This window comes from Mustela putorius, unplaced genomic scaffold (assembly GCF_011764305.1).
Source record: "Mustela putorius furo isolate JIRA1106 unplaced genomic scaffold, ASM1176430v1.1 tig00000929_pilon_pilon_pilon, whole genome shotgun sequence".
NCBI lineage: Eukaryota > Metazoa > Chordata > Mammalia > Carnivora > Mustelidae > Mustela > Mustela putorius.
Window position 1 is genome coordinate 2,553,043 of NW_025421520.1, and position 14,594 is coordinate 2,567,636.

Here is a 14,594-nt window from a genome sequence, read left to right on the forward strand (position 1 = left end):
ATACCTCTTCCGCTTCAGGAGCAACCTGGGGGTCAGTGATCTCATCTAATTCATCTTCAGCAACACAGTCTTCCTGCCCTCGCAGCCCCCGCCGCCCACAAGCCTGCAAGCGTTCTTCATCCTGACAGCCATTAAAGAGAAAGTAAGTCCTCCTCATACCGCTCCGGGTCCTGAAAGCACTTTTCATCTTCACGACTCATGCTTCGTTATTTTAGCAAACGTGACGAGCGCGGTGACCGGACAAAGCAGAAAGCACGAAGCACGGGCAGCCGATGCGGCCTCGCCCGCGTTACTGAGACGGGGAGCGGCAGGCCAGCGCCACAGCCAAGGTCAGGGCCACAGCTGCGCTCCAGCCCCCGAGCGCCCTTTGAGCCCACGCTCGGGGACAGCAGCCTTCAAGAGAAGGTGCCTGCGCTCGCTCGGTGCAGCCCAGCAGCGGCACGGGAGCCGAAGCACACCCACCGTGCGCCATTTTTACAGCAGTAAAAGGCAACAAAAGCATAAGCCGTTCACTTCCACACAGGAGCTTGGTTAGAGATGGCGTTTGAATTTGCTTCTCCCTCAGCGCATCCCTTCGATCGGAGGGGTGGTTCCAGCTCTGTGCGACACGTAAGGGGCAGACCTCCCTCAAAGGGCATATGGAAGGAAGCAGACAGCGGGCTCGAGATGGTTCCAAGAGAAGGAAGGGTCCCTACACACGCTACGGTCAAGTAACAGGAACCTCTGGTCCTGCGCGGGGGAGCTGACCCTGCCAGCATCCGCCGGAACAGCAGCGGCTGCTTGCAAGACAGCGAGAGTGGGCACGGACAGAACCTGAGGCAAGCTCCCGCGCGACACGGAAGCCGCCCCTGCGATCCCCAAAGAAACCAGCTGCGTTCAAGGGGACAAACCATCGTAGGTCCCACAAGTGTCTCTCAAGGCTGCCTGAACACTGCATCTCACTCTCCAGAAGAAACCGTCCCGTCGAAAAGAGAACTGTCACCCCTCACCATTCACTGACAGAACGGTTAGACTTCGAGGAAGGCCAGCGGCGGCCATCAGAATCTTCAGCTGAGACACAACGGAGAATACTCTATGCCACTGGATCCTCCCCAAGAAACAAGCCCTTCACACGAGCTCCCAGTCTGAAACTGTTCCGACAGACCCGTGTTTTATGAACTCTCCATCTACAGGAGCTTTAAAAACCCTGAAAAGATTGTGCGTAAAAGTATACATCCCCGACCATTTTCTCATATTTCTCAAATAACAAGGATCACCCTCTCTTAACACAAGAGCACAAGCTTTTAAATCAAGTCCCAAGTCACTCTCAAGAAGAGGACTGGCAAAATCCACGGCACCCGAGGGCCGCCGGGCACGGTGGTCCTCTGAGCCACGCCCGCACGCGTCCCCGCTTCTGCCCACGCCCACGTGCCCCTGGCAAGGCGGCTCCCGGCCTCCATTCCCGGCCTCCATTCCCGGCCATCCGCCAAACGCACCCACTCGGTGTCAAGAGTGCGCCCCAAAACCCATTACGTGCTCACACTCGGCATGTCACCGAGCGGGGTTCTAGCTCGAGGGGACAAGTTAACCATCCGACCCGGGACACGACACACAGTGAATAAACCATCCGATACGCTAAAATGCCGCTGGGACCCAGGGGCCCCCGCCCGCCGCCCGCCTGCTGGGCTCCCCTGAGGAAGGCCGTCCAGGAGCCCGCCGCGCTCCCCAGCCGGAGCCCCAGTCCGAAGACACGGCAGGGGACGCTCCAGCCCCGGCTGCCGCTTCGAAGCCGCCAGCGGACAGGGACAGGAAGGGAGAAGAGCGGCCGCGCCGTGAGCTCCGGCGCCGAGGCGCGCAGAGGGGGCTCGCGGGACACTCGCCTCGCCTTCCCACACATCTCCCTGCGAAAACAGGAGGACGCTCTCAGAAATTCTAAGCAAAACTGCTGAAGGCTTTTTTTTTTAATTCTGAAAACAATTCTCATTTTGATGTGGGAAAGTACCGTGGGGCACTGAACCACCGCACCGTTTTTCTTTCGGATCGGAACTCCGAGACCACAAGACGTCGGAGAACTAAGCTGGATTTTACACAACCCAGAGCCTAAATGCAACCTCTTCTCTTGTCTGACAACGGAACACAAGAGAGGGCAGTCCTGACGTACCAGAATTCTCTGCACAACAAACTCGGCCGGGAGGCCACAGTGAGAAACAGCTCCAACGCCGCACACTCGTGCTGTCAAGCAGGCACTTTCCCCCCGGATCTGCTCCCCCAAATTCTAAGTGCACGGAAGGCAGGGGCCACGCCTCGGTCTCCTGTGAGCAAAACTGGTGCCCCCAGTGCCTGGACATCAGTACAGAAGTGCTGAACTGCTGACTCTACAAGGGAAAAGGACCCACATACCATCAACCGGTCACCTTTTCTTACTGAGACCAGGAGAAATAATAAAACGCTCTAACCAGGGAATAACCAGGTACATTTTTAAAAGATCTTGGCTTCATCTTTAAGAATCATTTTAAATGTATAGCACCCCACTTTCAGATAGTATACAAACGCACCAGTAAACGAGAAGAGAACTTGTCCACACCAGTGAAGGATTTATTACCAAAATAAACCATTACCATTATCAAAAGAACAAGCAGCCATGAGGCCTTTTACATGATTCTAGGTACCAAAATGACAAACATTTTTTCATTACTGTATTATCTACTGAAGTGTCAGAAAACATTCAAAACCAATCAAATCTTAAAAATAACTACTGAGATAAACACAATTATGATCAGAAATAAATATTCTAAGGTTCCACTAAACAATCTCTTTCAAAATTACTCTCATTCGTTATATATGTATGACCCATGGCCAAAATTAAGATTTTGGAATTTTTTCTCAAAAGCAAGCTTCTTCTGAATAAAAACATTAAGAGATTAAAGGCAAAGCTACTCCCCTAACTCTGCATGCTCCACCCAGTCCCGGCAGCCCAGCGGACCGCACACCTCCTAGAACTGCAGGATCATGAAAACCCAAAGATTCTACCCATGGATATCACGTCCTTCCCACACAAATGTCATTAAGTGCTTATTTTAAAAACAAGTATCTTTTAATGATGAATCATTAAGACAGATGAGCAGCCTTCCACTAGTACCTTTTGCTTTCTTGACAGTTCAATTTTAAAAACAGCCACCTATCAAAACCACCTTTCTGAAACAGAAATCAGCCCCATCTTTGCTTCCTGATTACAGATAACAAATTATGTGTGACATTTCCAAAACTAACCTCCAATCTCTTTATTCATCTTTAGACAGTTCTCAGCTACAAAAAAGGATGAATGAACGGGACATCAATCACTCTGGAATATTAGCACCTGAAAGATGTCTTTAGCAGGTCAATAATCTTTTCACCTTGGAAGGACTTTATCAGATCTTGTCTAAAGCCTGGATAAAAGCCCTGCATTAAGTACTTCTAACAACTGACAGTGTATCTCCACCACACAAAGCTGTTTTCTTCCTTAAGGTGCAGTCCTCAAGGTCAGACTCTGTGCAGCCTTCCAGACTGACAAAGGGGCATTACCTCCAGCCGAACAAGCTGTCAACACAAACTTTGTCACAGCTCAGATAAAGAAACTGGCAGACAGTGATAATAAGGTCTAATTTCCCTCCGTCCCGAGGGAGGGAAACAGATTTCAAATCAGTCTAGAAACCTCGGCCCAGGCAGCCATGCTATCTTCAGCCGCACAAAGGAGGGAGACTCACTGTGAACTCATCTAAAGGCTCATTGATCTCGATGTCCAACACTTCGTCGCTGTACAGCTGCGCCTCCTCGTGCTCCTCCACATACTGCATGTGGTCGTCCGGCAGCTCGGCGTCCTGGCCTTCGTACTGCCCTTCTTCTGCGTAGTCGTGAGCATACAGTTCGGAGCCGTCGGATTTGTGATAGACAAGTTCATCCTCTCCTTGTTCATACTCAGACTCCTGTTCTCCAGACTGGTCGTTGGTGTTGTCAGACAGTTCAAATGACGTGACCATGCCAGACGTGGTATTTAAACTAATTGTGACACCCTGAGAACTAAAGAGAACAAAAATACAAAGAAAGGTGCCAAGTGAGAATCAAGCCCAAAACTGAATCACTACCTCAATAACCGTGACCGGTGAAAAGTTGTTCCAGGACCTAGAAACCCACATTACTCCACTGGTGACCGACAGGAGAGCTCGGCGTGCCGTACTGAGCCCGCAGCCCACGTTCCTGACACAGACGGCACCCGCATGATCGTCTGCTGAGGGTCATCTGCCCGAAAGAATCAGATCGACCAGATGGGGAACCAAGTCTCACTGGCAAAACGCCAGGACTGGAACAAACAGACCGTATTGCACTCTAACTTCCAGGAAGAAAAGGGTGGTATCTGTTTTCCAAGATCCCAAAGCAAAAACGGGAATATTACTCTATAAATAGAACATCAGAAATCGAGTTTTAGTTTGTTCTTTTAAATCTATGATGCAAACTATAAACTCCTATTTTACAAAAATCAAAATATTAAAGCTGTGTGTGAAAATGCACTTCAATATTCAAATAAAATTTGTACAAATCACCAATTTCTAAAAAATTAGTTTATAATTTGAGTAAAATACCAAGGAGGGTTTTTTAAAACTGCAAAAAAAAAAATCTTATTCCACCCATGGAATCAGAACAGCTACATGCCAAACGGTAAACTGCAAGAAAACAACACTTACAGTGCAAAATTTTGCAAAAAAAACCTAAGTGCATACATATAAGTGAGGTATGTAATCCTAACAAGAAATCTCAATACATCACACAGACCTGAAGACATTACTTGGCGAAAAACTCCAAACTGTCACATTTCGAGGGCAAACTTAACTATTCAAAAAATCAAAATATAATAATGATATCAAAGAATGGAACTGGGACACTTAAATAACTGGGAGAAAAAACTAACTTAAAACCGTATCTCTATCCATAAAAGTTACTTTAAGTTAGAAAACCTGTTACAGATCTGTAGTTCAATAATAAATGGCATATATGTTTATTAACTTCACTTACAACTGAAGGACGTCTCTTTGAATTTTCGCAATAAAGCTTTCCTCATTAACACTGAAAAAATTACTCCACCTGCCCGAGGATACTAAATACCTCTTCCTCTAATAATGGAGCTTACTAGGTCAACAACAAAAAGACATTCACTGATCGCTGTGGACTGGATATCTGTATCCCCCAAAACTCATCCTGCTGACTCCATAACACACCCAGGGTGATGGTACCTGGAGGTGGGGCCTTTGGGAGATGATCAGAAAGGTCATAAAAAGCTGGAGTCCCACTGATGGGATCAGTGGCTTTACAGAGAGAGCCCCAGGAACTCCCTTAGCCTTCAACCCTGTGAAGACACAGCAAGAAGGCGCCACCTATGAACCAGAAAGTAGAAACTGACCATGCTGATGCCTTAACCTTGGACTTCCTAGCCTCCAGAAATGTGAGAAATGTATTTCTGTTATGAGCTACCCAGCTCATACTGTTTTGTTTAAACAGCCGAAAAAGACAAAAATAACTACATTCACTGAAACAATTACATTCACAGAGTCCAATAGAGTCCAAAGTACAGTCCAGGGTCATCTTGGTGGCTCAGCTGGTTAAGCAGCTGTCTTCAGGTCACCATCTCATGGGTCCTGGGATCCAGCCCCAAATCCAGCTCCCAACTCTGCAGGGAGTCTGCTTCTCCCTCTGCCTCTCCACCCCACCCCTCAGGTTCACACTCTCTCTTTCAAATAAATAAATCTTTAAAAAAAAAAAATCTTTAAAAAAAATAAAGTACAATCCAAAGGAATTTCCAAAATGGCAACTGAGTAAACAGATTACAGATAAACAAAAACTGCTTAAAATAAAAAGCAGCAACATCAAACTGCAGCCAATAGTAGTAAGAGCCTAAGGCCACCGCCCCCACCCGAATGAAGGAATTCTTTAAAGAAGAGCAGTAAAGAGGCGCCTGCGTGGCTCAGTGGTTAGGTGTCTGCCTGCCTTCAGCTCAGGCCATGATCCCAGAATTCTGGGGTCAAGCCCCACATAGGGCTCCCTGTTCAGCGGTGAGCCTGCTTCTCCCTCTCCCACTCCCTCTACTGTGCTCCCTCTCTCACGGTCTCTGTCAAATGAATAAATAAAACCTTAAAAAAAAAAAAAAAAGAGCAGTACATACCTTTACTGAGTTTTCATAACCTGCAGTCAAGAGAACTTACAGAGGTCACCAAACACAAGACCAATACCTATTTACACAAAATACATATGGCTTCCACATAAGAGAGGTATATTAATATCCTGTTTTAAAATAAAATCATGTTGAAGATACAATATCACATTATCAATTATACTCCATTATAATTATAAATTCCAGTTACTAACAATTTAGTTAAACAAAGAAAATTTTTAATGAGCTAATAATGAATACCTGAAATTTTCTTCATCGTCATTATCGCTCTGTAAGAGGTCGTCATTCAGCTCTTCGTCTGACAAATCTGACTGGTTCTGATCAAAGTAAGAAATCTAATTAATGCATGCCACTTCCACAAAGAGACCTGTTACAAATGTGCAAAATCCCATGGACTATACTGTTTCCAGCCCTATTATTAGAGCATGTGCCATTCCGTGAGCTACCTCACTTGGATACCACCAGCCGACAACTGGGAAACCCCACGTACGGTTTACCTGTGACCGCACACAAACGTTCAGATGCAGAGTCAAGTCGGTATGGAAGCAACAGGCCTAATGATCACATTTATTCTAAATCTAACAAAAAAGGAAAAAGGAAGAGTCCCTTGGCAGTATCCTACAAATATTTTTCCCTATCGTTCACACGGAAAAGAACGGTATCCATAAGATTTGACTAAATTTGATTTTACTCACATGTTGAATTTAAGAAACAGAGTAAGAAGAATGAAAAAGTAAGAGACAAATCAAGAAACAGACTCTTCACTACAGAGAACAAACGGACACCGGAGGGGGACAGGGCGGGGAAGGGGGAGACAGGTGACGGGGACTGAGGAGGGCGCGTCCTGTGATGAGCACTGGGTGGTGCAAGGAAGTGACGGACCACCACACGGTGCACCGGAGACTAACATTACACTGTATGTTAACTCACAGGAATTGAAATAAAAACTTTAAAAAAAATTTTACTAATTTTAACACTGAAACCTTAAAAAAAAACAGAATTTTAGAAATAAGCAGATTTGGGCGCCTGGGTGGCTCAGTGGTTTAAGCCGCTGCCTTCGGCTCAGGTCATGATCCCAGAGTCCTGGGATCGAGTCCCACATCGGGTTCTCTGCTCAGCAGGGAGCCTGCTTCCTCCTCTCTCTCTCTGCCTGCCTCTCTGCCTACATGTATTCTCTCTGTCAAATAAATAAATAAATAATCTTTAAAAAAAAATCTAAACTGTTAAAAAAAAAAAAAAAGAAAAAGAAATAAGCAGATTTTAGGAGCACCTGAGTGCCTCAGTTAGTTAAGCCTCTGCCTTTGACTTGCGTCATGATCCCAGGGTCCTGGGGACTGAGCAAGGAGTTGGGCTCCCTGCTCAATGGGGAATCTGCTTCGCCCTCTGCCCCCTGCCCCTCCTTCCCACTCATGCGCTTGTCTCTCAAATAAAGAGACAAATAGAATCTTAAAAAAAGGATAAAGTAGATCTTAAATAGCCAGATTACCAGACTGATAGGTAAGGGATGGCAACAGAGCTTCGGTCTGTCAACAGAGATGACCCGCGGAGGCAAACATGCCTGGCTCAGGGCCTCACCCCTGCGCTCGACAGGCCTGTGCATTCATCCCACCAGCAGGCGGAGGAAGCCTAGTGTTTCTGTCACTGCTCAACTTCCTAGAGTTCCAGGTTTTGTTAAGTTGAACACAGCCCAGCGTTGCACACTTACACGGGTGTGCTTCACACTCTGCTCCCATATTCAAATTACTTTCAGACTATACATAAAGTACCACACCCTCTAAAAGAGGCCCCCTGAATGCCCTCGTATTAGGAAAAAGGTAAAGATAGAAAAAGGAAAGAGAGACTTGATTTCTACTTAAAAATAAAGCAAAAGGGGCGCCTGGGTGGCTCAGTGGGTTAAAGCCTCCGCCTTTGACTCAGGTCATGATGTCAGGGTCCTGGGATCGAGCCCCGCATCAGGTCATGATCCCAGCATCCTGCGATCGAGCCCCGCATCCCTCCAGCTCTCTGCTCAGCAGGAAGCCTGCTTCCCCCTCTCTCTGCCTGCCTCTCTGCCTATTTTGTGATCTCTGTCTGTCAAATAAATAAATAAAATCTTAAAAAAATATATGAAAAAAAGAATATAAGGAAATATATATGGCAAAATGTCATGAGGGCTTATATCTGTTTATTCCTTCATCATTTCTTTTACACCTATCTATTTGAGCTCTTCGATTCCTACAAGGTATAGCGTTAGGAAAGAAGAGGGGAGGAAAGGAGAGAGGAGCACACACGGTTCCCAGCCAGACAAACTTCCCAACTGACCGAAGTGGCTGCGGGCGCTCGCGCCGAGAGAGCCTCTCACGCTCCTGTTCCATAGGAAAGGAGGCCAGTCACACCGATCAATAGTCCGGGAAGAGAAAGTGAGATGACTTTCCCAGAAGAGTCAGCATTACTGTCCAAACCAAACTGTGCTTTTCCATCTTTACTGGTAAGAGACCCGACCAAAGCTTTCACAGGATGGGGACAAATGTTCACCAAAAGGAATTATTAGGGCTGGTGGGTCACCCTGACAGAGATATGGGGCAAAAACTATGCTGCCCCAGGCTCACCCGAGGATAGAAATCCAACTTAGGTAAAAATATCTCACCACATTTAAACATTTTAACATCTAATGGTATTCTTCACTGAAGTATCTTAAAAAATCACAAAGGGGAAAACCATGTTCATATTAGGGCAGTGAACTCCCAAGTTCAGTGACAGCACTTCAAAGATGTGCAAAGTAATTAGCACTGAGTCTCAAAGAAAACAGCAGCACTTTCCCAGGACCGTGACCTTGGAAGGACTAGCCCTGCACCCAAATCACACGAAACATGCAGGGCACCCGGAGGCCAGAGAGTGAGCCCCTCAAACAAGGGAAGGCTAAGGGACCATCTCACAGGTTTTCCACTTTCAGCATTTTGACATTTCCTCATGAGACCAAGTGGATCTACAGGGAACTCCACTAATTTTTTCTTTTTTTAGAGATTTTATTTATTTGACAGACACAGATCACAAGTAGTCAGAGAGGCAGGCAGGGAGAGAGGGGGAAGCAGGCTCCTTGTCCATCAGAGAGCCCGATGCGGGGCTCGATCCCAGGACCCTGAGACCATGACCTGAGCCGAAGGCAGAGGCTTAACCCACTGAGCCACCCAGGCGCCCCTCCACTAATTCTTACTGAGAGTTATAGGTGATGAGAGCCCCTTAGAGGAGGAAAGGCTGAGGCAGGCTGAAGCCAGATCAACTGGGGGCCAGGGACGCAGTAAGAAACAGGACAGAGAAAGTGACCTCAAAAGTATCCTATTATAGATTCATGTATCAGTGAAAGAGCTAATAATGCAACACACTAAGTTACAAGAAAATGGCAACACTGGTCCTTCTCCTACTAAAAGATCTCCATTAGCTTTATTATGATATTAAAAGGAAAATATAACCAGAGCTAATAAATCAGGCAAATAATGAGACCTTATCACCCACAGTAACTGTGGACAGTCAAAAAAAGACCACAATCTTAAGACTTTAAAAAACTAAACATAAAAAACTTACCATATTTAGTAAGAACAGCAAATGTTTTTAAACTGTTAATAAATAAAATAAAAATTCACTATTTCACTTTAATCTCTGGATTTGTGTTTCTATTTTTAATGTATGTTTTATAATGCTATTGGTAAAGTAATATAAACATACATATACATTATATATAGACATTATATATAGATACACACGTATCAGAGTTAATTACTGAGAAATTTTGTTTGATCAAAAAGGTTCAGAAAAACCTGCATTAGGTTTTAGACTTTTATTCTCATTTGTGTCACATTTGAGTACAGCTATCATTGAGCTTGTCCAAAGTTTCAAAAAAGGAATGCAAACTATTAGTCTCCAAATGCTAGTTTTCTTGCAAGTGAGTGGGGGTTCTATGTTGCTGCTTTCACATACTCAATACCTCCTAGAGTGCCTCCGACTGAGTGAGAGCAAAAATATTTGCATGAAAGGACCGACCACTTGAGGTAGAAGTTACTGTTACGGGGCGCCTGGGTAAGCCTCTGCCTTCAGCTCAGGTCATGATCTCAGGGTCCTGGGATCGAGCCCCGCATCGGGCTCTCTGCTCAGCAGGGAGCCTGCTTCCCCCTCTCTCTCTGCCTGCCTCTCTGCCTACTTGTGATCTCTCTCTATCAAATAAACTGATAAAAATCTTTAAAAAAAAAAAATAAGAAGTTACTGTTACAAAGAGACTAAACAGAAAGGAACCTGTATATTTAAAAGATGATTCAATTCCCAACACTGTAATCTGCACCCAACCTTCCAGTCAGTACCACATCGCACTCATGAGATGTATTCCTGGATGTTGAGTACAATGAAGCAGCTGGAGGCCGGTTTCAGGAAGACCTCGATTTCTTACCTTTTTGCCAGACAACAAATCTTCTCCAAGTAAGTCATCTTCAAGTTCGCTGGGGAGAAAGAAAAAAAGGCCAATGCATTATTCCTACAACGCTGGAAAGTCTGCAGATCACTGGGAAATCTCGGGACTTCAGGATGTGGGTACTTTCCTGCTTAGTTTGCTATGCTTCCCTTGTTCTTTATTAATCCTGAGAACATTTTCAAACGTATAGGGAACCTGTGGTCTTTTAAGTGTGGGAGGCTCTCCTAGAGGAGATGGCTCTCACTAGACTTCTGATCTCGGTTTTTCACGTAATAGGAGATCTCTATTTCTTGGACCTGTTCAGTAATCAGTCAAAGAAGGAACTCCAATAGGTGCTTTCTCCTGCCTTGAAAAACCTATCCACCGTCATTAACTAGGAAAATTAAAACCAAAACCAGAGACCATCTGACACTCATCAAATGGCAAAACTGGAAAAGATGAAGAAGAAAAAAAAAAACAAAACACCAAAAACCAAGGCTGATGAGAGCATACAAGTAAATCATCGTGACTAACAGAATTATCTTTGTAAAACATGGCAAGTCCTTCAGCAGTCTGAAATTGTTTTGTCAGCATGGTTATGTTCTGAAGTGATCAGGAGTACATCATGTCACAATTAAACTCGAAACCCTTACCAGATCAAAAAGCTAAAGAAATTCCCCACTATATGTATGGGGCGGGGGTTGATGAGGATAGCTACTGCTGAATTATATTCTTAGCACTGGGGAACCCAGTGTCTTAGGAACAAATGCCTTTTAAGGACATCTAGAAGGAGAAAACAATCAGACTAGGCTTACAGGTGCAAATGTACCACGATTCTTATTAGGGCTATTAATTTTTTTTATAAGCACTCTGGTTACAAATTTCTGTAGGTTTGGGGCACAACTTCATCCAAAAACCATGTGCACTCATAGTATGCTACTTTGCAGAATACCAGAATACACAGGAATGCCTCCTGGACTTGGAACAGAAATGCCTGTTTCTACACACTGCCTTTTAGAACCAGAAATAACTCAACACATCTTTTCATTCCTGCACTGAACACCTTTTTGTTAACTTGTTACTCTCTATAGATCCGCTACCTTCATTTTATAAAGAAAACAAGGATAAGAGATTAAATAACTGTCCGAAGTCACGCAGCAGGGACAGACCGAGGACACGAAGTTACCCGTGGGGAAAATCTTCCACACACCGGTATGAATAAGACGACGACGGGCAGAGAATAACACGCACTTCCTCCAGCATTTCCAATAATCCCCTTTATCACTTTCAGATACAATGGCTGCATCTTCAGTGTTAAAATCATCTTCTGTGAGTGAGGGAAAAAGGACCTAGTCACCATACTGACAGGAACCCCATTTGAGAACGGATTCTAGATGACCAGAGACACTCTCTCCTTTGAAGACAAGCACACACGCCAGGCCATCAAAATAACTGAAAATGAAAGGCAACAGCATCCGCCCAGGGGATACGGACAACTCTTAAAACCAGAATACAAAAAGACCTTGGTAAAGATACAAGCAAAAATCTAGACACTTCTCTGTACTGTTTGCTAACAAGGGATGTATACAGAAGTAAAAAATCAGTCTTTGATGACCACTTATTTTTCCAAAACAAAAGCATTTTTAAAAAGAAGATAAAGGATCGCTAACGGTTCTAAGTGAACGGAGTATACAGAGATTGAGAACAGCTGCTTCCGCGACTACCAAAGCCAACGGCAGGACGGGAGACAGGAGGGTTAAGTTAGGGCCACACAACCACAAGAGACATAAACTGCAGCTGGAAATCGTGCACACCCACTGAGCACATCATGTGCCAGGACCACTCTAAGTGCTTCACAGGTATCAGCTTTTTTGTTGGCGTGACAATCCCATCACGTACATATTGACATTATCTCCCATTTTTCAAAATGTGAAAACAAAGACACTGAGATGTTAAATACTTGGCTCAAGGTCCCCAAGCGAGGAAGCGGCAAAGTCAAAAGGTGAACCTTGAGTGGCTCTAGCTCCAGGTCCAAACCCTAACTACTAGGCCCAAACCCCACACGGAGAGCGAACGGCCGTCCCTACTGTCCTCACCTGCTGGACCCTTACAAAAGATGTGTGCAAAAGGAAAGAAAGTGATAAAATACAAAGCACTACCAAAATCACCCCAACTGTCCCCAAAACCAACGAGGGACTTGTGGGAGTGACCAGCCCGACCAGGCCCGCGCACAGAGCCGGGCCGCCGCGCCCCGCCGGTCAGGGCGGCCGAGGTGTGCGCGGAAAGCGGCGCAGCGCGGCACCACTGAGGGGCCTCGGGACTCAGCTGCGAGACCCCCTCAGGCCCTCGCCCGCCTCACGACGTGAGTGAGAACCACCGCGTGGCAGCCGTCCTTCAGGATTCGGGACAGCCGGCTCTCGGACAGCAAGGTCACGCTGACTAGCAAACAGGGGCGCCCGGACGGACCCGTTCAGGAAGCAAGTATGTTGTGCTCAGCCTCGGGGCTGCAGCCTGTCAAAACCGCAAGTGTGAGTGACAAGAGACCCTGTGCGCAGTCCGGGCCACCCTCCTCCGCTCGCGGCCCGCTCCGGTCCCCGGAAGCTTTCTCCGGGAAGACCCGAGCAGGCTCTCCTGGACTCTGCTTCTGGACGGCCTTGGCCCATGGGGTGACGCGACAGGAGAGAGACTCCCCCTCCCCCTTCCTGCACAGTCCAGTCCCCCCACTGCCGCCGCTGCGACGCCCCCTGGGCTCCAGGACGCCCCTTCTTTGCCCCAGGCCCGCTGCTCCGCCCACCGCACCAGCTCCTCCTGCTTCCCTGACCCCGCCCTGCGCCGGCCCCGTCATGCCAGGACTTCGGCCAGAGCCCCGCGCAGGCCAGCTTTCTCCAGACATACACTGACACGAGCACATCCTCCAGAAAAGCCCAAGAACTTCAGGTGTCGGTGCAACAATGGCGCCAGCCTCTTCCAGATGCGCCACTGACGCGCCATCGCGGCGAGCGCTGTCAGAACGATTCCTGACTGCCGCTTCTCAGCGTTCAAATTTCTCCCTCGATCATCCAGTGTATGCAAGAGGCTGTTTAATGATTTTAAAATACAGAAGAACACATGATACAGCACCTCCACATGCAAACGCGCACTGAAGGTGTACGGAGAGAGGAAGCACGTGCTGGTGAGCAGCGCCGGGACAGCGGCCGTTCACACCAGGAAGGACAGGAAAAACCGGAGTCGGCCTCACCTCACCACCAAGCCCAGTTTCCACCAGCGCAGGAAGCCAACTCACTTCTTGACAACTGCAAATCCCTCTGACCAGACAGGAGAGCGGTTCAAATACTAATAAAAATAACAACCGCGATGCATCAAAATACACGTGCAGTATTTAAATCCGTTAGTTCGAAAGGATTCAAGAACAGGACTCCCCTTAGGAGGCGACTAAGGAACTGAGCCACTACTTTGAAAACTGGTGCACCGAAGTAAGGAACAGAGCCCGGTACTTCCGAGGAGCCCAGCAGCCTGCAGAAGGTCACTCGGGTCACCCCTCCTCCTGCCCATTTTCCAACCTACTCCCATCAACTTCTAGACCTGCTAACTCTCAGAAAAGCAGGAAACAAAAAGAACCCACTAACACTCCAGGGGACACAACCAGCAGAAGCAGAAACTCCACAAGACAAACCACTTTGTTTCTTCAAAAAGTTGCAGAGAACTAAAACACAGATGCATGAAAACCTACAGATGAAACAACGGTCGGAAAACCGACCTGTCAGATGCCACCGAGGATCTGCTGTGGACCGCACAGGCGGCACAGAGCACACAAGACCCACCCCACGCCGTGCTGTGCGTGCGACACACTGATACTTACAGGAGACCAGCAGTAATAAAACACTGACATTCAGGGAGTTTTTCAAAATATACCTCTATTATGGTTGTCTTTGTAAAGCCTTTATGTTTTAGAAATACAATCTGAAATATTTTCAGATGAACTTATGTCTGATATGA

General features: G+C 46.5%; 1 protein-coding gene across 11 annotated transcripts in view; it reads right to left on the reverse strand.

The window, feature by feature from the left end:
* The window catches only part of RBM33 (RNA binding motif protein 33), a 133,553-nt gene that overhangs the window by 88,824 nt on the left and 30,135 nt on the right, over nt 1-14,594 (reverse strand). For all 11 annotated transcript variants that reach the window (XM_045086269.1, XM_045086267.1, XM_045086266.1 and 8 more), the window contains exons 3-5: nt 10,599-10,647; nt 6,422-6,498; nt 3,726-4,038 (exon numbers count right to left, since the gene is read on the reverse strand). In XM_045086269.1, the coding sequence (XP_044942204.1) occupies nt 3,726-4,038; nt 6,422-6,498; nt 10,599-10,647 (439 nt within the window). The remainder of the gene's footprint in view (nt 1-3,725; nt 4,039-6,421; nt 6,499-10,598; nt 10,648-14,594) is intronic.